The sequence below is a fragment of the Panthera uncia genome (assembly GCF_023721935.1).
Source record: "Panthera uncia isolate 11264 chromosome C1 unlocalized genomic scaffold, Puncia_PCG_1.0 HiC_scaffold_4, whole genome shotgun sequence".
In the NCBI taxonomy this organism is placed as follows: Eukaryota; Metazoa; Chordata; class Mammalia; order Carnivora; family Felidae; genus Panthera; species Panthera uncia.
Window position 1 is genome coordinate 104207192 of NW_026057585.1, and position 26062 is coordinate 104233253.

The window sequence follows — 26062 nt, forward strand, 5'->3', positions numbered from 1 at the left end:
TCTTGATGACCAGACCTTTTTCCTGCAGTCTACCCAGAGCAGCCCACCTGGGGCAGATCGGGGTACCCAGGAAGGTGGGGATTTCTGGAAGGTACGGGCCAGTGGGAGGCAGGAAGCCTGCTGTGGCTCCGGATGGCCAAGTGCTGGTCCCTCCTGCTCCATGGCATGCAGAGCTGGGCAGGGTCCAGTGGCAGGGCCTAGTATGTCACAGCTGCCCTGATCTCACCTGGGCATCTGGGGATTATCTGTGCCTCCCATGTGGTGAATCCTGCAGGGCACAGGAGGTTTTCTACAGGGGCTGGGCCTGTCCAGGCCACAGCTTCCTCTGGGCTGCAGAGCCTCTGCCTGTCAAGGCCCTCCCCGCTCCCTAAGGCGAGCCCCCTCAGCCTCCCTCCCTACTGGGAACTTGATCACAGGGGCCGGGTCAGGAGTATGGCTTGGGGCTAAGGGCCCAAGGGAAGGAGACCCCTCACTCCAGGCTGCCTGCTTTTGGGAGCAGCTGGAGACTTTTTGTCCAACTTGGTTGGGGCTTCCTTGCCTCCAGGGCCCTGGCTTTCCTGCTCAACACAGGCTGGATTCCCACCTGTTAGGACAGAGGAGAGCTGCAGCTGTGCTGCTACCAGGAGCCCCTCCTCCCATCAAGCACCCCACCTTGGGAGGGGCTCAGTCATTGGGGTGCATGCAGGGACTTTTCCAGGCTGTCTACCCTTACCGAGACTCCCGTACTGCACGGACTTGAGGAATAAGCCGTGGGCCGGGGCCACACGTGTCTGGTGTCTGCCGAGGGGGTCCCGGCTTTCCAAAATCACCTTCACTTGAGCGGGCATCAGAGCTCCCAGCCCCACAGCCACCAGCACAGCTGTCATTCTCCGAACCTGCAATCCGAGGCCAAGACTGCCATAGTGACCCAGCTCCTCGGGTCCGCCCCCACCCCTGGAGGCCCAGGCAAAACCCACCTGTCTGTACAGAAAGGACTGGCTCTCAAACTCCAGGTTCCAGAACTGCAACCTAGAGATAGAGGCACCTGTGACGCCTGGGCCAGGACAACCCCCAGTCTGCACTGTGGCCCCAGAAGAGGGGGGCAGGGGGAGGGAGCTAGGAAAGACTGGCTTCCACTCTCTCTTCCACCCTAGGGGCTTCCATTGGCCACCCTGCCCTCAAGTGAAGCTGCTGGGAGAGACCTTGTGAACGGGAGGGGCTGCAGAGCCTTCTGAGAGGCCTAGGCAGTGGAGACCGGGCTCTCCGGTGGAGGTGCTGCTGAGGCACAGGTCCTAGGGCAGCTCTGGGGCAGGGAGGTGAGCATGACCAACTCATCTACCAGAGACCCAAGGCCCAGGGTAGGGGTTCTTCAGCTGATCACGCAGAAGTTCCTCCTCCCTTCAGTGCAGGCTCAGACTGAGAAGGTTTGGGAAGCCAACAGCCGACATCTGGCCAGAGGCCCCAGAAACAGTGGAACCAACCGCCTGCCAGGTAGTGCTGGGACCACTGGCCTGGTGCTTCTCTTCCAGCAAAGTGTTTTCAGCAGCTGCCAAGATCCATCTACTAGTCCACAAGCCGTGGCTGGACAGGGCTGGGAGCCCTTGGAGAAAGCATTCTCTGTTCCCAGTGTGGCAGGACCCCAGCCCAGGGCGGGGAGGGCACAGCTGTAGGTTCATGGTTGTTGGGGCCATGCCACTTAGCTGACTAGCATCTCCCCTGTGAGGTTGCTGATGGGCACCCAACTCCAGCTGTGTCCTGCACCACCCTCACCAAGGAAGGTGCTAAATCTAAATCCAGCTCCCCCAGCCTCTGGCCAGTGTGCAAGGTGCTTTTCATTACCTGTTCTCCTGGGGGAGGACAAAGGGGCTGCCTAGGTCAGGGGACACAGAAGCTCGGCGCAGTGTGCGCACTGAGCTCGTGGCTGGGCTGCCAGCTGACTGGAAGGCACTGAAGTCATGTGTCCCTAGAAGGTGCTGGGCAGCCTCCTGCATGGCATCTACATCCAAGCTGCTGCAGGGAGACAGGTGAGTGGTCAGGAGGGAGTAGCCAGCCAGGTGTGCCTGGCAACCCTCTCCTGCTCCCTCACATCCACGCTCACCCTGCCCGTAGTGCCCAGCATCGGTTTCGTTCAAACACAGACAGCTGATCGGGCCGGTGGCAGCCGGTGGCCAGGCGGTACAGGTAGGTCCTGGATGTGGCAGCATGGCGGGCATGGAAGTCAGCGGGTACTCGGAAGGCCTGCAGTACCCTGCGGGAGCACGATCAGGCATACCAGAATGACCCCTATGCACCCATGGACCCAAGTGTCCCCTTGGTATCTCCATCATTCCCAAGTTCTGTGCAGACACCAAGTCCTTCCTGACTCGTGGTCTCCACCCACAGTGGACCAGTTTGGAGACAGCAGACAGGTGCTCACCGGATGGCCGGGTGCCTCAGGTGGGCATTGAGAGCTTCAGCCAGGACCTCGGGGGAGAAGGGGGGCTGGCCTGAGCGGCGCTGGACGTCTAGGTGAGCCGCGTTGCTCAGCGCGTGGACTCCAGCATCCGTGCGGCTGGAGATGGTGAACTTGACCGGCACCACCGAATTCAGCCTCTTTGCAGCCTCCTGCGAGGACAGAGCCGCCTGGGGCGGGGTGGGCAGCGCAGGGCGAAGGCCGGAGCCCAGAGACCCGGCGGCTCCCATCTGCCCATTCCCCGGGTCTCCCTCTTTCCATTCTGAGGGGGTGGCCGGCGGAGCTCACCTCCAGGTAGTTCTGGACCCCGATGGCGCGCTGGGAGCCCCTGATGGCCGCGACCCCGCTGCGGGCAGAGGCGGGCTCAGATTAGCTGACGGAGGCCCGCCCCGCACAAGCCCGTTCCCTTCCCAGGCGTCGAGTCCTAAATTAGCTCCCCCGCCACCTCCCCGGCCCCACCTAGGATGCCGGGATACACTTGGAGGCCGCGGGCATGGATGGGAGGTCCTGAAGACGTACTTGAACTCCGTGCCCAAGTACTGGAAGTACACGAGGTAGCGCGCCCTCACCGAGGCTGCGGCAGGGCCCATGGCTGGAGTCGGCAGAGCCAGGACCGGTCGAGAAGGGCCAGGCTGAGCAGATCCGCGTGTGTGCCCTGCGCGCGCGCACGGAAGCAGCCTGGCCACGCCCCCCGGCTGCGCCTGCGCCTTAGCTTTCCTCCCTGCAAGGCCCTCGCTCGCCCCAAGGCCGCCGAAGGCCAGAGCAGGGGAGGGGCCGGACTTAGGGAGCGGGTGCAAACTGCCAGCGGGCTGAGGAGCGCGTGGATCGGATTCGGACAGTGGCACCCGGGAGGGGCTCCCGCGGACGGGCGCTCTTTCATCCGTCCTCTCGCCCGCTCACCCACTTCCCACCGTCCTGGAGTGGGTCCGTGCCCACGATCCGCGCAAGCGGTTTTCGCAAACGCCCCGACTTGCGTAACGGCCGCCTCGCAGGAGCGGGCGGTCCCGCGCCCTCCCCGCCCCTCGCGGACCGGCGACTGTCGCTGGGCCCGACCCTCTTCCCAGCCCGCGGTGGCCTGGGAACGGGGCGGCAGGACGACGGGGCGTCCGGGCCGGAGCCAGGCGTGGCCGTGGCCGCAGGGAGGGGAGTTGGGCGACGCTCCCCGGCAGTGACAGCGGGAGGCGAGCGCGGGCGGCGAACATTGGCGACGCTCCCCAGCCGTGACAGCCGGCGGCGCGCGCGGGCGGCGGACTTTGGCGACATTCCCCGGCAGTGACAGGCGGGGCGGGGCGGCGGCGCGGCGGCCTCATTCCGGGGCGGGCGGGCGCCGAGCGCGGCGCGGGCGGGCCGGCTGACGGAGGAGCGAGCGGGCCGGCCGGGGATGCCGCTCGGGGCGCCGCGGTCCTCGTGTCAGTGAGCGCCGCGCACCGCCGCAGCCATGACGGTGGAGTTCGAGGAGTGCATCAAGGACTCGCCGCGCTTCAGGTGCGCCCCCAGGGGCGGCGCGGCCCTTTGTGGTCGGCGGGGGTCGCCGCCCCCTCGGGGCACCCGGGGTCGCCGAGGGTGGGCGCACGGGGCGGGGGGGGGGGGGCGTCGTCGCCGCCTTGGGGCGGGGGCAGGGGAGCCGGGGGGGGGGGGGCGCGGGAGCTGGAGGACCCCGCCTCGGACAAAGCCCGCAGCCCCGGGCCCAAAGGCCTTGAACAAAAGATGCCCCTTGTGCCGGTCACCTCGCGCGGAGAGTGCGCGCGTGGGGGTGGGGTGGCCGCCGGTACAGCCACCTTTCCGTGGGAGTGTCCACCCCCGCTTTGTGTCTGCACCATCGAGCTGGCCACCTGCACGGGGCTGAGGCCCTCCTGGCCCTGCGGACCTTCTCTGGCCGGGGTGGCCTGGGTGCCAGGAACGTCAGTCCCTGGAATGTGTCTTGGTCCCTGTGCCCAAAGCAGTGCATGGGGGTCAGGCAGCAGGAGCCACGCTTCAGTGTAGGGCTGGCTGCTTGGCAGGGGTGACCTAGGGGCCTGGAGGTGTGGGCCCTAGGCTGAGCAGACTGGGTGGGATTTTCGGGTGGGGGTCCTGCCCTGTACCCAGCCCTGGGCTTGTCTGTTTAGTCCTTCCTGGTAGTGCAGGTGGGCTCACCCACGTGCACCACGAAGCACCCTCTGTGTGGCAGGTGCATATGCTTGTGTTCTGGTGCATATGCGTGAGCTCTGCTCCTCTGGACCCTCCCTTGAGGTGCCAGATCCTGGATGTGAATGTGTGGGTGGGCCGCACCCCTGGGCTGGCATGTTTGATGTGTACATGCAGACCAGGGATAGGTGTGTGCCTGCGTGAGTGCGTGTGCACGTGTCACTTAGTAACCTCTCTGTGTGGATATGTACACGGATGTATACACGTACTACGTGTTTATCATGCACATATGAGTTCTGGCACTAAACACACGTGTATTCTGACAGTAGGCATATGTATCTGTACATCTGTGTGTATCGTGTATACATATTTGAGTGTGTGTGTGTGTACTCTGTGCCACTGCCTGCATGCACATTTGATTGCACGTGAGTGTTTCTACCATGCTTCTGTGTACATGTGTCCTTGGTCATGCGTGTGTGTGCCTGCTGGGTCTTGGGTGTGCTGGCATGAGGACCTGTGTGTGGATGGACCGGTGAGCCTCAGCCCTGGTGCTCTTCCCCCTGGGTCCCTTGCACAACCGTCACACAGGGACAGAGAGTCACAAAGGCTTGGGGAGGCTACGGATGAGGAGTCAGGGGTCGGTCCAGGAAGGGGCCCCAGGCAGAGGGGCTGGGGGGACCCTCTGCGCTCACCCATCTTCTGTTGCTGACTGGTTGAGGGAGGGGGTGTGAGCAACTCAGGCACCTACAGTCGTGGGCCCCCCCCCACCACCCACTGCCCTCCAGGACCCAGGCCGTAGGGGGAGACATAGCCAGGGTCTTGGTCCTGGCTGAGGCACGCTAGCCTCACCCTCCCCGCTTGCTCAGAAACCTCATGGTCCTTCTCCCCCGGAGTGGAGGGGTCCAGGCCCACCTTGCCTTGTCGGACTGGGGGCACTGGCATCGCATTCACCTCCTGGCCTTCCCTCCCACTAGCTTGGTCTGCCACCACTGTGGCTCACGGTGGGTGCAGTGGCTGCCTGGGTTTTGCCATGCTTCCTCTGGCAGGGAGGGGCTACCCCTGGAAAGTGCCCAGCTGGGCCTGGGAGGGGGGCTGAGGAGATTCATCTGAACCTTGGATCGTAGAAGCTACACCGTGTTGGTTTGGCGGTTGGGCTGTGATTTAACAGGGCGTTGAGGTTCTCTTGGGGGTCCACTGTCTCCTCCCCCACAGGGACTTCCGGTGGCAGGCCTGAGATGAGCCAGAGTGGGGCTGGGTGGGAGGCTGTGGCCAGTGATGTGAGGCCAGGTGGCTTCAGACCTGGGAAGAAGGACCCTGCCTACATGCTCTTGGCCTCGAGAGAGCCCCACAGCCTTGGGATGCACGTGGGAGAGTCCAGACTCTTCCAGACAGGCCTGGAGGCGCAGCCCCCTAGTTCTTAGTGCCCCCTCCCCTGGGTGGGGCTTCAGGCGCTGAGTCATGGCTTTGGTGGGAGAGCCTGCCTCACCCTCCTCCTTGTCATACAAGCTGCTGAAGAAATCCTGGAGGGGGGGGGGGGACAGGAAAGGAGGTCTCGGGTCCTTGGGGGCCAGGGCTCCCAGGACAGGGTGTTGGTGCTTTGCTCTCTGCTGAGCACCCACTTGACTCCCATGAGCACACTCATCAGCATCTGGTGCAGCCCCACCCTTGTGGGGGACCCCCCCCCACCCTCCACCGGCCTTGCCCAAAGGCAGCAGCTCTCTGTGCAGCGGCTCAGGACGGTTGGGGCAGCCAGGGTTCCTGCTGCAGCATCCACTCCCGGTGCGTGTCTCGTACCTTCTCTGGAACTCAGAGTCCCCTTAGCCCCACTGGAAGGGATGGCACTCAGAGAGGAGCCCGTGTCCTGCCAGGGAGTGAGTGCGGTGGGGAACTTCCAAAGTCGCTGGCTGGGGCTGCCTGGCATCCTCCCCACAACTCCAAATTGTAGGCATGTGAGGGACTAGGAAACACTGGAACACAGCGCCCACCCCCCCCCCCCCCCCCCCCGCTGGCCATGGGGGCGGGGGGGGGGGGGGGGGGGGACACTAGACCTGGGTGGCCTTTGCTCTGCCTGACCCTGACCTAAGACCTGTCCCTGGAGCTCTGCCTCTCACCTCTGGCCCTGTTGTCAGCCCCGACCCTGAGTCCCCGTTGTCCTTCATCCCCTGGAGGCCAGATGGGCCCAGTTCACCAGCTGAGTGGGTTGGGGGGGGGGGGCCAGGATCCTGGCCCTCTTTCCCTGTTTCCTGTTCCCAGAACACGGGGAGGGGGTCACGTGCCAGATCCATCTGCCTTGCCTTCCGGGGATTCTCCCGTCTGTGGCTTCTCTGGTGATGTCATTCGTTAACTCTTCCCTCCCTGAGGCAGCCCCATTGTAAGGCTGTCCCGGTGGGAGTGGGCTCCTCTGAGGCCTGACCCACCACTCCCTTTGAGCAGACTGTGCTGTTTGGTATTCCGAGGTTGGAGGAGTCAGGGGGCACCCGTCCAACAGTTATCCTGGGGTCTCATAATCTGCCGGGACCGGAGACAGCAGCTGGCCCATGCTTACGGGCCCTGAGACTGGCTGGCCCCAGGCTCCCTAGGACCTAGGTGGGATCTGGGGTCAATTCAGCCCTGGAGTGGCCAGGCCAGGAGGGTGACCAGCAGCCCCTCTTTCTGTCCTCAGGGACTTGATGACCTTCTCTCCCTGGGGCCACAGCAGCCAGCTGCCATCACAGCCGACTGGGCCTCTCTCTGATGGGAGTGGTGGTGGGTGCTGGGCGGCTCTGGAGTCAGCTGGACCTGGGTCCCAGTCCCACACCCTCTGCCCAGGGGGCATCGGCCTTTGCCGGCTTCTATTTCCTCGTGTCTGAGGAGCGTAGGACAGCGAGTGGGCTGAGGGGAGCGGGTGGCCTAAGCCGAGCGGCCCCTTCTCACTGCAGACCCTCCCGGAGAGGTGCGTGGGGCTGGGGGCGCTGTGGCTTGGCGGGTCTGCAGCCACCTGTGTTCCTGTTGCAGGGCTACTATTGACGAGGTGGAAACAGACGTGGTGGAGATCGAGGCAAAACTAGACAAGGTGAAGGCGGGGCCCAGGGGTCAATGGAGGGTCCTGGGCTGCTCTCTCTGCCCCCGTGCCTGGCCCTGACCTGGCTCACACACAGGCTCGTGTATGAGTGTGTGTGTGTGTGTGCGTGTGTGATCAGGGCTTGGCCCCTCCCTCTGGGTTTGTGCCTCGTTCTCCCCGGCTGTACCCTACCTATCATACCTGTCCCAGGGGGCGCGTGCGGCACACGTGTGTCTCCTGTCAAGAGGGGGTAGGCCTTGGTGAGTCCCCGCTGCCATCTTTTGGGCGAGGGGTGGGGATTGTTACTAGGGACGGGGTGGGGAGGGTGCTATTGAGTGGCTGGGTTGGGGGCCCGAGGACAGGGGCAGGGGAGGAGAAGAGGGAGGAGGGAGGGGTAGCATCCCTGAGCACCCTCACTGGCTGGTCCTGCCAGCCCCCTGGCTAGGACCACATGCCCACCTGGGCCCTGGGTTCCCCAGTCTGGGCTTCGCTGTCCTGCTCCAGCCTTCTGCTCTGGAGCCAAGACGCACCCGGCACCTTGCTGCCCTCCCGGCTCCAGGTGGGTCACAGGGAGGGCTGGCTCGCACGGCTGCGTCCCGGGCCCCGATGGGCCCTGGGGGGCTCCCGCCTCTGTGGCCTGATCTCTTGGAGGAGGCGAGGGCCGCCCCTTGCAGGCCATGAGAATGTGGCTCCTTCCGTCATCCGTAGCTGGTCAAGCTGTGCAGTGGCATGATCGAGGCTGGCAAGGCCTATGTCACGACCAACAGGCTCTTCGTGAGTGGTGTTCGAGACCTGTCCCAGCAGTGCCAGGGCGACACCGTCATCTCGGTGAGGGGGCGGCTGATCTCTGACCTCTAGACAGGGGTGGCACAGGCAGGCAGCCCCTTGACTGTGCCCAGGCCCTGGGAGCAGGTGGGCATCTGTGCTGGGCCGCAGGGGTGGGCGGCTCGGATACCTGTGGGTGAGGAGGTGCCAGCCACCCTGGGAACACAGCTGTCTCATCTGAGCAAGGGGTCTCCCCTACCCCGCCTCCCCCTAGGAATGTCTGCAGAGGTTTGGAGACAGCTTGCAGGAGATGGTCAACTACCACATGGTAAGCCCTGGCCACAGTGCGGTGAGGTATGGGGGCCTGTCCAAGGGCACATCCCTCTGGCTTCCCATCCCAGGCGCCCCCTCCACCCCCCCCCCACCCCCCCGCCGGCTCCCCGCAGGCCCCGCCCAGCCTGGAACGGCTGTCAGCTGGCTCAGAGGGAGCTGAGCTGGCGGGCTGCTGGGAAGCCACGTTCCTATTCTTCCAGTCTGTGGGGGTGGGGGGAACATCACTGAGGTGCTCTGCTGCATCCCAGGTGAGGGCCAGGCAGTGGGGAGGTTATTTGGATCCTGGGGGTGGGAGGAGGTGGCAGCATAGTCGAGGCCTGAGGGCAATGGGGTCTCAGAGGCTGGTCCAGGGTCCCCCAGTTGAGCAGGGGTCTCTGGCCAGGCGGCAGAAGTATCTCCTAGGCTGACCCCATGTCCCCTGGTTAACTGCCAATCTCATTGCTACCCAGGCTGGGTCTGGTGACCTCAAGCCCCTCAGAGCCCCCAGCACAGGACACACAGAATAGGGCCCAAGGCACATGTGGGTGGTCAGACCCTGGCTTGGGAACCAGATCCCAGACTAAACAAGGAGCCCCACCCCCGCAGGGGAAGTTTAGAAATAAACCAGCTCAGGATAGCTCATTCTGCACTGTCTGTCAGTCTGTCTGTTCCCATTTAGGGCCCAGCCCTCCTCCCATGTTGGGAGGGATCTGACTATGGGTCTGGTCAGCGCTGTAGGGACCCCTGACCTGTTCCTAGGTCGAGTCCCTTGGAAGCTCTGGGCTCTAATCCTGTTCTTTCTCCTGTAGGCCTGGCCATCCTTGAGGTGGCCTCCCAGGGCCGGGAGGCCGTGTCTTGTGTATGCCTGCCCTGGGTTGGCATGGGGTGGTGCTCTGGTCTCTAGTTTGGCTGAGAGCCCAGTGGGGGAGATGGGCAGGTAGGCACAGCTGTGGCCTCTGGGCATCAACCCAGGCCTGGGGCCACGCCCAGTCCCCTGGACCCTGTGAGGCTGGCTCGGGGGGGGGGGGGGGCAAACAGCTGGAGCCCAAGCAGGGCTGGGCAGGGCTTTCCCTGGTCCTCATCTGCAGTGACAGGGGCTTGGTCCCTGGAGCCCTAACCCCACCGCCCCCACCTTGGCCCACAGATCCTGTTTGACCAGGCCCAGAGGTCTGTGCGGCAGCAACTGCACAACTTCGTCAAAGAGTGAGTGGCCCCCAGAGCCCTGTGGCCTGGCCTCTGCTGGCCCTGGGAGGGGCTGGTGGTGGCACCTGTGGTAGCACAGGGAGCAGATACAGCTACGCCTGATTGGGAGGGGGGATCCTGGGGCCTGCCTTCAAGACTGTGGGTGGGGGACTCAGCAGGAGCCAAGGCTTGGAGGTAGGACAGGCCTGGGGTCAAGGAAACAGTGCCTGGAGGGCAGGGTGAGGGGTCAAGGTGCACACAGGGTAGCCAGGAGGGCCTCGGGCAAGGAGTGAGGGTGGGCTATAGAAGGCATTAAGGTTGTGGGAGGGGTGGGGGCTGCACTGAGGCCTGACCTCTATGCCTCATGTGCAGTTGGGGTGCCTGTGGCCCCCCCCAGGTGAAGATGTAGAATTGAATCTGAGTTTGAGTCGGGTCCAGGGTGAGGCAGAGGGTCTCCCTAGGCTGGACTGGTCCTGGGAGTGAGGTGGTGAAGGGCAGGGGGAGGCCCTGGATCATGGGAGGGGCCCTGGTGGGAGAGGAGGAAGAGGAGGAGGAGAATAGGGGAGGGGAGAGAAGGAGAAGGAGGAGGAGAGCCGTAGCTGGGGGGTGGGGTGCCGAGACAGGCAGGTGGGGAAGGGAGGCCCTGCCTGGGGGCACAGAGTGGGCACAAGTAGAGGGAGAGCATTTCATGGACGTGGGAGACCCTACATGCACCCCTCCCAAGACCCTGGCCTGACACCTGCTGGCCCTCAGGGATGTGCGGAAATTCAAGGAGACCAAGAAACAGTTTGACAAAGTTCGGGAGGACATGGAGCTGTCCCTCGTGAGGAATGCCCAGGCCCCACGGCACCGGCCCCACGAGGTGGAGGAGGCCACAGGTGCCTTGACCCTCACCCGGAAGTGTTTCCGTCACCTGGCACTAGACTATGTGCTCCAGGTCAGCGGCTGGGCACAGAGCAGTTGTGGCCTGGAAGGGGGTGGAGGCTGCTCTGTATTCCGACAGACAGACAGACAGAGCTGTTGCTCGGAGGGGCCCCTCTGCCTCCAGAAAACCCGAGATGCCAGATCTTGGGAAGGGACAGGGTGGCGGGGTGCCCAGGCAAGGGTGGGCCGGGGACAGGGGTGGGGCTGAGGCCTTGAAGATCTTGCGGAGGGGGCCTTGGAAGGCCTGGGAGCAGGTCTGAGAATTTCTGGCTTTGCCCGTGGGAGGAACCCACGGTCCTGACGTGGGGAGGGACTCCTTGACCGTGGGAGGGTGAGGCTGGCACAAGTGCAGGGAGCTGAAGATGAGCTGGGGGTCTCAGGGAACCACAAGCAAGCCTGAGAGGACTCTGCGGTAAGGGACAGTCCATGGGCTGCCTCGTCCCTGACACCCTTCACCCGTTCACCCCTCCCCTGGCAGATCAACGTACTCCAGGCCAAGAAGAAGTTTGAGATCTTGGATTCTGTGAGTGACTGGTTGGTAGGGGTGGGGGGGGGCATTGGCCTTGAGTACAGGCCGTGAGATGCAGGGGATGTGAGTGCACCTGCTGGGCCCCTGGGGGCCTGGTCCCACCTGTGCCCCCCCCGCCCCTGCCTACAGATGCTGTCCTTCATGCACGCCCAGCACAGCTTCTTCCAGCAGGGCTATAGCCTGCTGCACCAGCTGGACCCCTACATGAAGAAGCTGGCAGCCGAGGTGAGCCCGCGGGGTGGGGCGAGACCCAAGACCCAGGTCTCAGGAAGAATGTTCATGCCCCTCCCTGGTGCCCCTCCCCCACAGCTAGACCAGCTGGTGATCGACTCGGCGGTGGAAAAGCGTGAGATGGAGCGAAAGCATGCTGCCATCCAGCAGCGGGTGAGGCCCTGCACCCCCTGACCTCCGTGCATGGAAGGGGGACCCCAAGAAGCCAGTACCCCTCTCCCCCAGGCCTGCCCACACTGCTTCGCTTACAAATGTGTGCTCAGAAGGAGAGGTCTCTGTTTGTTTGTTTTTTTAAATTTTTTTAACGTTTATTTATTTTTGAGGGAGACAGAACACGAGTGGGGGAGGGGCAGAGAGAGGGAGACACAGAATCCGAGGCAGGCTCCAGGCTCCGAGCTGCCAGCACAGAGCCTGACACGGGGCTTGAACTCACGAACCCGTGAGATCATGACCTGAGCTGAAGTCGGATGCTTAACGACTGAGCCGACTGAGCTGCCCACTCTCTCCAGAGAGGTCTCCATTCTTAGGAGCCTCAAACGGCAGAGTAGGAGGGGCATCGGTCACTTAGGGGTCACTTAGAGGCCAGCCCTGGGTGGGCAGGTGAGCCAGCCCATCCGGGTTCCAGATGCTGGGGCTGGGGCTGGGGCTAGAGCGGGGACCCGGGGTTTCCTTCCTTTGAGGCCAGTGGTGGTCTCTGAGGCCTCAGTTGCTGGCTCTTGCCCAGACAGCCCCAGGGTAGAGAGGTGGGCTGCAGGTAGGAGTGACTGTTCCCAGACCACTGGGAGCCCACTCATCGGCTCTCTCTCCCTCTTTGCACCCCCTCCTGCTCCTGGCCCCCTCAGACGCTGCTGCAGGTGAGTGGGAGTGCCCTGGGGGAGGGAATGGGCGGGGGGGGGGGGGGAGCAGTTGAGCAGGCAGGGCGGGGCCTCTGCCCTCCCCCGCCCCGCAGAGCTTCAGCACCAAGGACACCTCACTTTGCTGCGAGCACGCGGCTGCGGCTGGCACCAGCGGGGACTTGGGCTGAGCTGGACTGCATCCCCCGCGGGAACAGCAGCAGCTGTCCCTTTCTGCCCCCACTCAGCCAGGGGAGCAGGTGGCCGGGCCTCCTCTCCTGCCGCCGGACACACAGGACAACGCCCAGTGTCTCCTCAGTCTCTGTGAATGGAGCTCTCTGTCAGGCTGGCTGGAGCAGGCCCAGCTGGCAACGTGAATGGGGGACTCAGGATGGGGGCAGGAAGCTTCCTTCCTGATCCGAGAGCCTGCTGGCCCCACAAGGCTGGGGGTGTGGGCTGGGGCCCTCAGCTGTAGTGTGAGGCGTCTGGCCTCAGTGGGGTTTCAGGGTGAAGGTCCGTGCTGGGGTCAGAGGAGTGCCCCACCTCAGCGTTGGCTCTGGGGGAGCCTGGCAGGGCAGCAGTGTCCTCGCAGCCAGGCCGGGCACTCACTGGGGGCTGGGCTCCAACCACCCCCAGGACTTCTCCTACGATGAGCCCAAAGTGGAGTTTGATGTGGACGCGCCCAGCGGTGTGGTGATGGAGGGCTACCTCTTCAAGAGGGCCAGTAATGCCTTCAAGACGTGGAACCGGTGAGGGAGGGGCCTGCTCAGGGGGTCTGCGGGGTTAGACAGGGGGCTGGCCCTGCCTGACCCCCTCCTGGCCCATCCACCTGCCCAGGCGCTGGTTCTCCATCCAGAACAGCCAGCTGGTCTACCAGAAGAAACTCAAGGTGCGCTTCAGGGCTGCTGGGGCTGGGTCAGTGACAGCCGGGCCCCTCCCCGCCTGGACCCCGGGGCGGGCTGGGCGGCGGGGGTTGCACAGGGTTGAGGACGCTGAGCCTGAATGGGCCGCCCGAGGGCAGAGACCACCTGGGTCTCAGATGGTCTGTGTCTCTAAAATGGAGCGATAAACGGGTGGTCAGCGCAGGGCCAGGGCTGCGTGCTGAGCGCGAGGGCCCCGGTGGTGCTGCCCGCAGGACGTGCTCACCGTGGTGGTGGATGACCTCCGTCTGTGCTCCGTGAAGCCATGTGAGGACATCGAACGGAGGTTCTGTTTTGAGGTCGTGTCACCCACCAAGTGAGGAGGCCCAACCCGGGGCGGGGTGGAGGAGGGAGCCCTTCCGCCCGCCCGGCCTGATGGTCCCCTTCCCCTAGGAGCTGCATGCTGCAGGCCGACTCAGAGAAGCTGCGGCAGGCCTGGGTTCAAGCTGTGCAGGCCAGCATCGCCTCTGCCTACCGGGAGAGCCCGGACAGCTGCTACAGTGAGGTGCGGCCCTCTCGGGACCCTCCACGTGTGTGCACACGTGCCTGCGTGCTGCAGAGAGGCAGCCCCTGCAGGCCGCGTGCCAGCGTGCGTGTGAGTGTGAGCACGTGCTCATGCACACGTAGGTGTGCGCGTCGTGTGTACGTGCGTGCGAGTATGCGTGCACACACGGACACGCAGGCTTACGCTGCAGGCGTCCTAGCCTGTGCTGGCATCTCTGGGTGGGGGTGGGGGGGGAGAGGGGGCCCACCGGGGCGACCGAGGCTGGAACTCCTGAGGGCTGAGTGGCCCCTCACACCATCCCCAGAGGCTGGACCGCACGGCGTCTCCATCCACGAGCAGCATCGACTCTGCTACGGACTCGCGGGAGCGCAGCGTCAAGGGCGAGAGCGTGCTGCAGCGTGTGCAGAACGTGGCTGGCAATAGCCAGTGTGGGGACTGTGGCCAGCCGGATCCCCGCTGGGCCAGCATCAACCTGGGGGTGCTGCTCTGCATCGAGTGCTCCGGCATCCACAGGTGCGCCCACTGGGTGGGCGGGGGCTGAGGTGCTGGGGTAGAGCCACGCCCTGACTCACCCCTGCCTCCTCACCTCCCAGGAGCCTGGGTGTCCACTGCTCCAAGGTGCGGTCCCTGACCCTGGACTCATGGGAGCCAGAGCTGCTGAAGGTACGTAGGAAGGCCATCTCAGACCGTTGGCAGGGGGTGGCGGCTGCGGCAGGAGCCGGGTCTGCAAGCCTGGGGGCGGGGGTGAGAGGGAGGGGCAGGACCTGGGGCTGATGCTGCGCACCCCTTCTCCTGCTAGCTGATGTGTGAGCTCGGAAACAGCACCGTGAACCAGATCTACGAGGCTCAGTGTGAGGGGCCAGGTGGCAGGAAGCCCACAGCCAGCAGCCCTAGGTGAGGTGGGGGGGGGCAGCCTAGACGGGGCCAGGGCAGCCCCCACCCACGCGGTGCAGCCTCACGGCCGTCCCTGGTGCAGGCAGGACAAGGAGGCCTGGATCAAGGACAAGTATGTGGAGAAGAAGTTCCTGCGGAAGCCACCGTCGGCACCAGCCCGGGACGTCCCCCGGCCCTGGAGGGCGCAGAAGTGCCAGCGCCACCACAGCTCCCCCCGGGTCCCCGCTGCCCGCCGCAAGGTCCGGCTGGAGCCCATCCTGCCCTCTGTGGCTGCTCTGTCCTCAGGTGCCAGCAGGCTGCTCCCTTAGCTCACGTGCCCACGCAGAGTCAGGGACGGGCTCCAGCAGGGAGGAGGAGGGAGGCAGGGACTACCGGCATGACTTGGGCACCCTACCTCGCCTTGGGTCTCAGTCTCCCCACCTCCCCGCAGCAGGTGCTGTGGAGCGCAAGTTCCGGAGGGACTCTCTCTTCTGCCCGGATGAGCTGGACTCTCTCTTCTCCTACTTCGATGCTGGGGCTGCTGCAGCCGGTCCACGGAGTAAGTGCCGTGGGGGCCCTGGCCCCTGTCACCCGACTCCCCTCAGTGAGGCCAGCAGAGCAGGGCCAGGCATGCTCATCTTGAGGTGGATGAGTGTGGACAGCCTTAGCCATGTGCTCGGAGACCAGAGGGACAGGCGTTTTTTGCAGGAAGGACTGGGCTGGGGCTGGGGAGAATTTAGGGGTCAAGCAGGGATAAGGTTGAGATAGCATCTCAAGGGTCTGGGGTTACTTGGCCACTGACTTGGAGACCGAGGCCCTGATCCTCGAGAGTGATGTGTATGAATTGTGTGCGCGGCGCGCACATTGGAGTGTATGTGGGCGTGTGGCTGGATGTGCGCATAGGCATAAAGGTACGTGTGCGCGCGCGCATGTGCATGCTGGGGGCCTTGGACAGCTGTGTGCTGGAGCCAGCCCCTGAGAGAATTGTGCACCCTTCCCAGCCCCTCTTGGAGTTGGGGGCCACATGCTACAAGCAGGGTTTCCCGCCAAGGGCTTCCTGTTAACGATTTACCAGCACCCAGTGGTCTGGAGCACTTGTAGAGCCTTTCTGGGCAGTGTAGGCAGAAGGCGTGGACCCAGGCCAAGAACAGACAGGGCTGCTGGGGGTGACAAGGGCGTGCCCTCAGGCGGCAGAGGGCGCTGCCTCACCATTCCTAAGCCTGGGGCTGCCCTTGGGTAAGCCAGCTGAGATTTCACTCAGCATAGTGGGGGAGGGGGAGAGGAGGTGGGGGTGTCCCAGGGCTTGGCAAAGACCCCTTGCTGCACAGTGACCTCCCAGGGTGCACTCAGCACAGACAGGGCTGAATATCCTCTGTGCGTGGTCATGCTTCCGCCCATCCATCCTGCCAGGGCTGACCTGCTGGGGGGTGGGGGGTGGCTTCCCCTGGTGTTGTGCTCTCTGATGCGTTACTTTGGCTCCTTTGAGCCCTTCCTTGGTTTTCTCCCCTCCCCACCCCACCCCCCATCCTAGGCAGGGCTCCCCTCCCCTCGTGGCAGCAGATCCTGTCCCTGGAGGATGGATGGGGCTTCCAGCCTTCCCGCAGGGCTCCAGCAGGAGTCAGGAGCTCTAAGGACCCCCTCTGTCCCCGGACCCCGCAGGTCTGAGCAGCGACAGTGGCTTAGGAGGCAGCTCTGATGGCAGCTCTGACGTTCTGGCCTTTGGCGCAGGCTCTGTTGTGGACAGCGTCACTGAGGAGGGTGGGTGTGCCCCCCCCCCCCCGTCCCCTCCCCGGCCCTCCCCAGTCCCACCCCCGGCCTGGTCACAGCCCCTGACCGCAGCACCTCTCCCCGTAGAGGGTGCAGAGTCGGAGGAGTCCAGCGGGGAGGCGGATGGAGAAGCAGAGGCCTGGGGCCTGGCGGACGTGCGCGAGCTGCACCCTGGTCTACTGGCGCACCGAGCGGCGCGAACCCGAGACCTCCGAGCGCTGGCCATGGCGCTGGCGCACGGGGCAGAGGTCAACTGGGCCGACGCGGAGGACGAGGGCAAGACGCCGTTGGTGCAGGCTGTGCTGGGGGTGAGCAGGCGCAGGGGGGTGGCACAGGGCACAGGTGCATCTTCAGAGCCCGCTTTCTTCCGGCGCCCACACAAGGGGCCCTTGTGCCCCCCCCCCCCCCCCACACCTCCCGGAGATCAGACAGGAGCCATTTCCTCAGCTTAACCTGACTGTACTCGGCTCCCCAGGGCTCCTTGATTGTCTGTGAATTCCTTCTGCAAAACGGAGCAGACGTGAACCAAAGAGACAGCCGGGGCAGGGCGCCGCTGCACCACGCCACACTCCTGGGACGCACGGGGTGAGTCTCTGGCGCCCCTCCTGCCCGCCCAGGGAAGGGGGGCTGGGGCCACCTCCTCCCGCCCCTGGCCAGCCCCGACCCGTCCCCTCCACCCTTCTTCAGTCAGGTCTGCCTGTTCTTGAAGCGGGGGGCCGACCAGCACGCCTTGGACCACAAGCAGCAGGACCCGCTGAGCATCGCCATCCAGGAGGCAAACGCGGACATCGTCACTTTGTGAGCGCTGACGGGGGGCCGTCGGGGGTGGGGCGCGAAGGCTGGGGGCTCTGGGGGAAGGAGCGCGTCCGCTCTCGCCCTCCCCGCCCCTCCACACCTCACGCCGCGCCTCCCCCAGGCTCCGGCTGGCCCGCATGGCTGAGGAGATGCGAGAGGCGGAGGCGCCCCCGGGCCAGCCGGGCCCCCTGGCGGGCAGCAGCCCCACGGAGCTCCAGTACCGCAGGTGCATCCAGGAGTTCATCAGCCTCCACCTGGAGGAGAGCTAGGGCGGCCAGGCCCCTGCCCTGCCCGGGACGCCCCGGCCGTTTCCCGGAGCCCCAGCTGCCTGCTCTGCCCTCCCGGGAGCTGCCCGACCCCCGGGGCCGTGAGAGGGACCCCGGCACGGAGTCTTCTGAAGCCCCACGTTTCCCCCTGGGAGGTGCTGCATCATCTGATGCCCCTCGCCACACCCGGGGACCCTACGTCTTCAGGTGGCCCCTTCCTCGGGAGCCCGGGTCGCTCGTGTCACAAACCACCCTCAAGGCCCCGTGTCACCTTGTGCCCCTCAGAACCACCCTCCCTCCCCCGCTCTGGGGCCGGTGTCACCTCGTGCCCCCGCCTTTACTGCCATGGAACACTGACCTGCTAGTTGGGTCCCTCCTACACACCCCCAGAGCCCCTCTGCTAGGCCTTGGGGCTGGTGGCTGGCCACCAGCGCCTCTCAAGGGCAGAAGGGGACAGCCCATCCAGGGAATCAACCCGCGTACCTCACTTAGTGACCGGCATCCAGGCTGGGCTTCTCGGGTGCCGGAGGGGGGTGGGGGGTGGGCTGTGGCCTGGGGCCTCAGCCCTGGCTGGACGCGGGCGTCCCGAGGCCATGTGGCTGGCCACGCAGGCCCCAGTCCTGGGCAGCCCGAGACCTGTCTCTGCCTCCTCCAGAGGCGCTTGGCCCAGAGCCGGTGCATAAAGGACTTTGGCACTTTCCGCCCCTGCATCCGACATTCTTTGTCACAGACTGAGCGGATTTTCTACAACGATCTCTTTCTCACTTTGTCTTGTGTCTTTTCTCTGTGGACTCTCGAGGGCCACCTGGACGGGCCCGGCTCTGCCTGCTGCTGGGGGGGGGGGAGGGGTGGGGCTCCTGCAGCTCTGTTCTGCCCCTCACCTGCCTCGCTCCTCTAGCTGGGCCCTTGGATGGGCCCAGGGGTCCCTCAGCTCACTCCCCAGGGCCCACCAAGGTGTTCGCTCTGCATTCCCCTTTCCTGGAGCCCTGGGGCAGTGGCTGGGCCTCTCCCCAACTTACATCCTTGGTCAGGCCAAGGCCAGTTGGCTGGTCACTATGCAAAAACTGTCCAGGGAGGCTCCATTGGCGGCAAGGTGGGTGCTGACTAAGCGCCCCCCCCATCTCCCTTGCCTGTTGGCCGTGACCCCTAAAGAACAGAATTAACTCCCTCCTTTCTCCCTGCTTGAGCTCTGCCCCCACCTCCCACCCCACCACCTGCATCAGGGCCTCGGGCTGGCAGGACCCGCCCCCTGCTCCAGATCACAGTTAATAAACTGCTGCTTGCACCCCTGCCTGTCATTGGCTCACCCGCCTCACTCCACTCTGTCTCAGCTGGGGAGGGGGTGTCTCTGGGTCACCTGCCTTCCCCAAGGGGTGGCCCTGAGTGGGGTAGCACCAGTGCCCCCAAAGGACACAGTAAGCCAGAACCCAGCCTCTGCCTGCTGGGGACCTGCTGGGGACCTGTGGCTTCTTTGGCGGAAACTGACTCCCAACACCAACAGGCCCCATTCCCTGGGCCCTCCGCCTTTCTCTGGCCTGGACTGTGGCCCCTGGAGGGAGTAGGAGTGGATGCAAAGCGGTGGGGGTGATCTGGGTCTGGTCTTGTCTCCTGGGCAAGCCCTGGCTCTACAAGCTAGCTGTGGGCACAGCTGCCCTCCTGCCCCCTGGCCCCCACAGCATGTCTGTGGCTCTGAGGGGTGTGGTGGTGCAGCCTGGGGTTTCCAGCTTACTCAGGAAGGGTGACTGGGGAGGTGCACACACTCGGCCACCAGGTGAGATCACAAGTTTTATTATAAAGCAGCCCAAGGTCACCAAGGTTACCTTGGCCTGGCCCTACCCTTCCTTCCACCTGTCCTGAGTTAAGGAAGGCTCTGCCTGATGCCCGCACACACCTACACATAGGTGTAGACAGATATGTTGGCACACTCAGAAGCACACGTTACGTTTTTACGTGACAGTGACACCAAACACAGGCACACTCCCATGTGGAGGTACCCCCCCCACCCCCTTGCATGCACACACTCACGGGTACGTACAGACTAGACGCAGGAATCCAGAGTGGTGGGGACACTCCCCTCCCCCCTGCCCTGGGCCTCCTTGAGTGAGGCCACCCCTGGGCCACCACTGGGCTGATGAGAGGGCCCAATGGGCTGGGCACCCTGGTGCCTGCCTGCCTGCCTGCGGGCTCCGTGCTGCTGCTTCCTGGGCCCCGGGCTTGGCTTGGCTGCCTGGTGGTGGCTCTGTGGGGCTGGTCTGGTTCACTCTGGGCAGCCAGGAGAGCCCAACGCTCCCATACTCCTCAGGGTCAGAACAAGCTCAGGCTGGTTCAGGTGTCAGGAGGCTGGGGCTCTCACTTGGCCTAACTCTTCAGCAAAGATTCCTGCCACAGCTCCCAGAAGCGGCATGGGAGAAGAGGCCAGCAGGGCCCCCCAGATGATTAACGTCGTTCCTGCAGTCAGTGGGCAACGGGCTGGCCTCCGGCTTGGCGCGGGACGCCACTGTGGCTGCCCCGTCTGGGACCCGAGTTCTGCGGAGCCGGCGGCAGCCCAGTAGCAGTGTGAGGGCTACGGCATCGAGCAGCAGCTCCAACAGCTCCAGGACAGAGAGAACAGAGGAGCCGAACCACAGGCTCCAGAGGCTGCCCATGGCTGAGAGCAGCTCGGGCACCTGCAGGCATCAGTGGGCGGTGAGCAGGTGCACAGGGCTGCCCCATGGCCGGGCCCCGGGGGGTCTGACCAGGGCTGGTCCTGCCCCCACCACAGCTCTTGGTTCCTGGCTGGCTCACCGAGTAAACGGGTGTCTCCTCCACTGTTCGGTAGTTGAGCTCCTGGTAGAAGATGTTCACCTTGGCCATGTTGCTCCTGGGGCAAGGCAGAGGTGTGAGGGGCAGGGCTCCTCCTTGGGGCCCAGAAGGGCAAGGCTGTCAGGGGGAGGGGCCCGGACGAGACCTCTGGAGGAGGAGGAGGAGTGCACCCACCTGAGGCTTGGGCTTGGGCTCTTGCTCTGGCTTGAGCTCCTGCGGCCTGGCTTGCCCAGCACAGCCAGGATCCAGTCCTGCACACAGAAGCCTCGTTGTGGCCACTGCTCCTCCCAGCCCTCAGGGTGCTGTGGGGCAGGGGTAAGAGCAGGGGTACAGCCTGGTCCAGGGTGGGCTCTTTGGGACCTGTGAGGCCCACCAGCTTGTCAGCCCCTCACCCCACCCCTTCAGCGGACTCACAGCTGACTTGGAGGAAGGCCACCTCGAGGTCCCGGCAGAGAGCTTGTAGGAAGACTCCCTAGGAGAGGCAGATCCCCATAACACTCCTGCTGTCGTGCTATGGCAGTGACTCCTGACCCTGAACCCCAACACTTGCCACTCACCTGCAGGACCTGGGGCAGCGGGAGGCACAAGGAAGTCGGTGTGTCCCCAGGTCCCTGTAGAGGCGGTAGAAGCAGTGGCCTGCAGAGGTGGGGGGGGGGGGGTCACAGATGAACCCATCACCCCGACCCAGGGTGGCGTGGAGGAGAGCTTTCTAGGTTGACCAGGCCTGACCTCCTTCCACCCCCAGGGGAGGGCGTGGCGGAGGGGGGCGGGGCGGAGCGGGCGGAACGGGGCGGGGTGGAGCGGGCTGGGCGGGGCAGGGCGGAGTAGGGCGGGGAGGAGCGGGCAGGGCGGAACGGGGCGGGGCGGACGCGAGCGGGCGGGGCGGGGCGGAACGGGGCGGGGCGGAACGGGCGGGGGCTGGGGGAGGAGCGGGCAGGGCGGGACGGAGGGGGCGAGGCGGAACGGAGCGGAACGGGGCGGGGCGGGGCGGACGCGAGCGGGGCGGGGCGGAACGGGGCGGGGCGGGTCTCACCCCAGGCTGGGTGCCGGGAGTAGCTGCAGTACTGGGCTCCTGCCGGCAGAGGGTAGAAGTAGTAGCCGCAGGAGCAGGTCTCCACCATGAGCTGCTGGAAACAGGATACCAGGCAGGCCTGGGGGGACAGCAGGGAACACGGGCTGAAGGTTCCAGAGGCAGCCATTCCTCCGCCAGAGCGTGCAGGAGGTCCTGTCTCACCTCCTTCTCAGCAGCGCACCTGCCTTCCCTGGGCCCTCCTCCATCCCCCCCTCCCCCCTTCCCCCAGCCCTCCCCGCCTCTCCCCACTTCGTCCCTCCCCCCCAACTTCCTCTCCTGACCATCCTCTCCCTCGGCCTCCCCTGGGTCCTCCCTGAGACGCTCCCTTCCTCCCACCCCATGGCCCCAGACTCACCTGCAGGGTATAGGAGGCATTGTACAGCAGCTGCCCACCCACATCCTCCACACCGTCGGTGCAGTGACTATAGGGGCTCCCCAGCCGGCGCACCTCGTCCTGGGGGGAGGGAGAACGCTACAGTCCCACTCTTGTCCCGGCCCTTGAGGCCCCAGGGTTAGGCAGGCAAGTGGGGAGCGGGGGGGGGGGGGGGCGGGGCGCACCCACCTCTCGGATGCCGATGGTGGTCTCGGTCCCTGGCCGGATGCTGAAACCCTGGTGCTCCAGGAAAGGTGTGTGGTCACGTTCATGAATCATGACTTTGATGCCGGCTTCCGTGGACAGCAGCGGGAGGTGGTCCTGCTGCTCAGTTCTGAGGACCAGGCTGATTCCTGGGGGAAGAAGCAGGGTGAGGCCAGGCTGGCCAGGATGCCTTCTCCCCCACTCCGCCTGCGGCTGGCACTCACCATGGGTGATGCCCGGGCGCTGCGCAGCCCAGACACCATTGAAGGTATAGCAGCTGCCATAGGTGGGGTGGTGGAACGTCTGGAAGTGCCTGGAGCCGGGAGCCACACTCAGACCAGCACCCTCCTTTGACCCATGACCCCATTGCATGTGGCCTGAGGGACTATGACCTGCGTCATCTCTGGAGGAAACTCAGCGGTGGCACCCATATCTGCAGGGTGGAGCGAGGGGAGCAGCCACCCGCCCGCCCCACCCCTACTCACCGGGCCTGGCAGTCCCGGCCGTCGAATTGGCAAGAGAAGACAAAGTGGCCACCGTGGCTCTGGTGGCTGTCCTCGTGGGCAGCGGGCAGCAGGGCCAAGATGCTCACATAGTGGAAGCGGTACCATTCTCGGGCGGCTGTCACACCTGACGAGAAGGCCCGGTAGAAGCAGTCTCCGCCTGTGCTGTTACACTGAGGGGCATGGGGTCAGCACAGCACAGCCTCCCTGCCTGCCCACGCCCAAAGCAGAGCCCTGCAGAATGACGGCTCGCCAGGACCTTTCAGGCCTAGGGACACTCACCAGTCTGAAACCCACTCTGCTCTGGCCACCTGGGTGGCTCAGCCTCTGCAGACGGACGCTGCGGTCCAGGTAGAAGGCAGGCTGTGGGCCCTGGTCGTCGGCAAAGGGGACATCCCCGTCCTCGCTGAAGTTGAATTGGTAGAGAGAGCGGATGTTCTCCCGGGCGAACCGATCGAGTGCCTGCAGATGGTGGCGGACTGAGCTCGGCCTGGCGGGTGGAGTGGTCAGGGCGAGGGAGAGGGGTGAGCTGAGCCAGGGCCACCCCCTAAAGTCCCCCGCATCAGTCACGGGATACCGCTGGGGACAGCGGCCTCGCCCCATCCTCGGGAAGCCTGAGCTTCAAACTGGGCTGCAGAGTGAGGCCAGCCCCCCCCTCCCCCCGCCCCCAGCCTGGCCTGGAGCCCGTGTGCACTCCACCAACCTTCCGGCACAGCCGCTGCTCCCCCCATCTTTGCCCCCTCTGCCTCCCCGCCTGGAATGTTATCCTGCTCTCTTCTCCGGTACCCCCCAACCCGAACCCTTGCTCCAGGCGGCCCAGCACCTGGGTGTCTGGGTGACACTGACCACCGCAAGCTCCAACTGGCTCTTCCTTGTCTGGTACCCGTCCCACCCCGCACTCCCCAACCAGAGTCTCAGGGTTCCTGAGCCAGTGGAGCTTCCACTGTGACCACACCTGGGGAGACACCCGCAGGCTGCAGAGGTGAGGAGTCAGGAACCCTCACCTGTGCGGGTTCATGTCACACAGAGTGACCGACGGGAAGAGCTTTCGCTCCGAGTGCACGGACACGGTCATGATGACCGGGTAGCTCCAGTACTGCTCAAAGAGGAGCCCAAACTGCCAGTAGAGTGCGCCCAGGGCACCCAGGAACAGCAGCCCCCAGGATGCCGTCTTGAGGCGGTTCTGGCTGGAGCAGACGAGGCGGATGGCACCATGGACGGTGGCGTTGGTGCAGAAGAAGGTGAACAGCTCCCGGAAGGAGGCATGCAGCTCCACGAGCCTCTCCCCTTGGCCCTCCTCGTCCTCGGGCTGAGGTGGCGGTGGCAGCTGGGCATCGTGGGACTCTGGGGAGCCACCGGATGCCTGGGCCATAGCTCCTGCCTGCGCCCAAGAAGCAAGCTTTAGTGTGGCCCCTGCCTGGTGCCTGGCCTGACTCCCACTCAGGCCTCCTCACCCCAGGCTGGTAGGACTTGGTTCTCTGTCCCTGGGAACTCTAGGGACAGTTGTGGGCCTCGGCCGCCTATGGCACAGCCCAGCCTGCTGATGCTTGAAAGAGGCCCTATCAGAGGCTCGGGACCAGTCCTGCAGCCATCCCCCCCCCCCCAACCCCTGGCCGGGCACCAGGCGGCCTCCTCAGGCATGCCTCATCGCAGCCAGAGCTGGGTCTGGCTGGTGGGGATGGGGACAGTGGAGGGTATGGTGTCTAAGCCCTGCCTGAAACTGTTTGCAGGCTGGCTTGAGGCTGGGTGGGTCTCTGCTACTGTCCCCTAAGTGGGACAAGGGCCTCTGGGGGAGGGGCAGGCCAGGTGGCCTGCTTGTCTGGGTTGTGTCCTTGGCCCAGAGCCAATGTGGAAAGTCTGGGGCCCTGGAAAGACCAAACTCTGGGCCCCAACGGCCTCTACCAACCCTCAGTGGCCAGTACGGCCACACTTGATTGGGACGGACAGAAGCAGGCTGCTCGGCCACGTCTGGGCCAAGGGTCAGGCCTGAGTGTCGCTCGGTGCCGTGGGCCCACAGTGAGGCGTCACCTACCAAGTCGTGTCCCCAGCGAAGCCCTGTTTGTGGACCTTGGGCTTCAGGAAAAGCAGGCAGGGGTCAGTGGGCCAGCCAGTGGTGGGGACCTGAGGGCCCCAGAGAAGTAGAGCCACAGACCAGGGCCCCCAGACCCCCAGTTCCTCCAGCACACAGGGACATGGGACCCTGACTAGGCCAGGCCTGTGAGCCCTGAACATGTGCTGAGTCACCGCATGGGCTTCCGGTGGACTTTCCACATTGTCCGCATCTTGATCTGAATCACTAGGCCTTCTTGCACCCAGGGTATGGCCTCCTGAGCTCTGGCCCCCTCCTGAGGCGCCTGGGGAGGGGGCTGAGCCAGGGGCAGCGGATAAGCATCTGCCAGCACATGCCCGGCCCGGTACACCCAAACAGGCTGCTCCCGTGAGCTCCGGGAACCTGCATGTTGGAGCAGGCTGTAGGTATGGCTTCGCAGGGCCATAGGCACAGGTGCGGGTAGGTTGGCCTCCCTTCCCAGCTTCAGGTTTGCGGGCCTCCCTCGTGCCTGGCCAGGAGCAGGTACCAGCACAGGGTGCTAATGGTGGGTCTCACGTGCACAGAGCTCCGCTCACATGCGTGTCCCCCATGATCAGAGCGGGCCTTCGCGGGTGAGGTAGGATCCTCAGCTGTGTGTTATAGGTTAGGCAAGAGGAGCTCCAGAAGGTTCTTTCTGAATCCAGGAACCGTGTTTACCCTGCCCCAGACATGTAGCCCAAACCAGCCCCCTTCTGCCCCAGCTGGGGCTATCAGGGCAGGAAAAGGGGAGGCCCTGAAGGTGGGGATCTGGAGGACCAGGGAGAGCCCCCAGGGCTTCCTGAGATAGGGGCAGGGTCCAGACACCTGGGAAGAGGGCCCCGGATGCACTGGGGTGAATGTGGGCACTCGGGATCCGAGCAGCCTCAAGCCAGACACAGCAGGAGCAGGGGCGGCGGCCCCTTCGGACACACTCGCACACACATGTGCGTGTGCAAATACATGTTCTCCTGTCACACGCACCCAGCCCCCGGTGGGGACTACGCGACCCTCATCTCTCGCCCCTTGTACGTGCTGGTGCTCCAGGTGACACGTGGGACACGGCGCCCTCCACCTCAGGCTAGAGAGACCCCCAGAGAAGACCTTCCCTCCCTGCCCCGGCATGGGCACGTCAGGTGTCCCTGGGTACCTTGAAGCTGGAGCCTTCCTGTGCAGGTGCCTCCATTCTCCCGTGGTGGGTGGCCTGATGATGACGCTGTAGTGGGTAACAAGGCAAAGCGGGATGTGGCCCGACACTGGCCAGGCAGCCTCCTATTTATAACAGGCTGGCTGGGTGTGGGGTGAGGCGGGGAGGGGCCTGGCTGGCGGGGGCAGGCACACCCACTCTGGACCTGGAAGGGGAAGCCATGAGGGCAGGGATGGGGGTCCTCCCCCTGGGTGAGCCTTTCTTGCCCAGAGCCTTGGGCGCCAGGCCTAGGGGTAAAGGGCTCTTGGGGGGAGAAGAGACCCCCCTGGATGGCTGCCCTGCCTCTCTCTGAGCAGACCTTCCCCTCCCCCAGCTCCTGACGCTCAGAGCTCTCTTGGG

The 26062-nt window shown here is 64.9% G+C and overlaps 3 protein-coding genes across 4 annotated transcripts; 1 reads left to right on the forward strand and 2 right to left on the reverse strand.

The window, feature by feature from the left end:
• Positions 1–91: 91 nt before the first annotated feature.
• On the reverse strand, positions 92–3278 carry PUSL1 (pseudouridine synthase like 1). The gene is given in 7 exon segments (XM_049618314.1): positions 92–521; positions 524–583; positions 713–875; positions 957–1008; positions 1819–1989; positions 2078–2227; positions 2396–3278. Coding segments are annotated over 7 exon segments (1035 nt in total). The 5' UTR covers positions 2662–3278; the 3' UTR covers positions 92–348.
• Positions 3270–18795, forward strand: ACAP3 (ArfGAP with coiled-coil, ankyrin repeat and PH domains 3). 2 transcript variants are annotated; one of them, XM_049618315.1, is made up of 24 exons: positions 3270–3916; positions 7550–7607; positions 8304–8423; positions 8635–8688; positions 9817–9875; positions 10608–10791; positions 11257–11301; positions 11437–11532; positions 11617–11691; positions 12381–12392; positions 13008–13120; positions 13209–13260; positions 13507–13607; positions 13685–13796; positions 14101–14309; positions 14390–14459; positions 14596–14690; positions 14773–14975; positions 15121–15228; positions 16329–16427; positions 16524–16744; positions 16912–17021; positions 17124–17234; positions 17353–18795. In XM_049618315.1, exons 1-24 carry the CDS (start codon positions 3870–3872, stop codon positions 17498–17500), a joined length of 2502 nt encoding a protein of 833 aa, XP_049474272.1. In that variant the 5' UTR covers positions 3270–3869; the 3' UTR covers positions 17501–18795. The 2 variants fall into 2 exon arrangements, with proteins under 2 accessions (XP_049474272.1, XP_049474273.1); XM_049618316.1 differs by having other exon boundaries at positions 15124–15228.
• A 474-nt stretch (positions 18796–19269) lies between these two features.
• On the reverse strand, positions 19270–26037 carry SCNN1D (sodium channel epithelial 1 subunit delta). Its single transcript, XM_049618317.1, has 12 exons — positions 25667–26037; positions 23456–23832; positions 22734–22941; positions 22434–22624; positions 21934–22261; positions 21727–21825; positions 21333–21450; positions 20857–20935; positions 20714–20771; positions 20474–20550; positions 20282–20357; positions 19270–20163 (listed from the first exon to the last, which is right to left on the reverse strand). Exons 1-12 carry the CDS (start codon positions 25700–25702, stop codon positions 19864–19866), a joined length of 1947 nt encoding a protein of 648 aa, XP_049474274.1. The 5' UTR covers positions 25703–26037; the 3' UTR covers positions 19270–19863.
• Between the last annotated feature and the right edge of the window lie 25 nt (positions 26038–26062).

Excerpts from the sequence above, each read along its gene's own strand:
- SCNN1D (XM_049618317.1), bottom strand. The coding sequence starts at position 25,702 with ATGGAGGCACCTGCACAGGAAGGCTCCAGCTTCAAG. Across the intron at positions 20,936-21,332 it reads CTCCCGGCACCCAGCCTGGG|GCCACTGCTTCTACCGCCTC; the intron begins GTGAGACCCGCC and ends CCACCTCTGCAG. Across the intron at positions 20,772-20,856 it reads CGCTGCCCCAGGTCCTGCAG|GGAGTCTTCCTACAAGCTCT; the intron begins GTGAGTGGCAAG and ends TGCCTCTCCTAG.
- ACAP3 (XM_049618315.1), top strand. The coding sequence starts at position 3,870 with ATGACGGTGGAGTTCGAGGAGTGCATCAAGGACTCGCCGCGCTTCAG. Across the intron at positions 13,121-13,208 it reads GCCTTCAAGACGTGGAACCG|GCGCTGGTTCTCCATCCAGA; the intron begins GTGAGGGAGGGG and ends CCACCTGCCCAG. Across the intron at positions 14,691-14,772 it reads CCCACAGCCAGCAGCCCTAG|GCAGGACAAGGAGGCCTGGA; the intron begins GTGAGGTGGGGG and ends TCCCTGGTGCAG.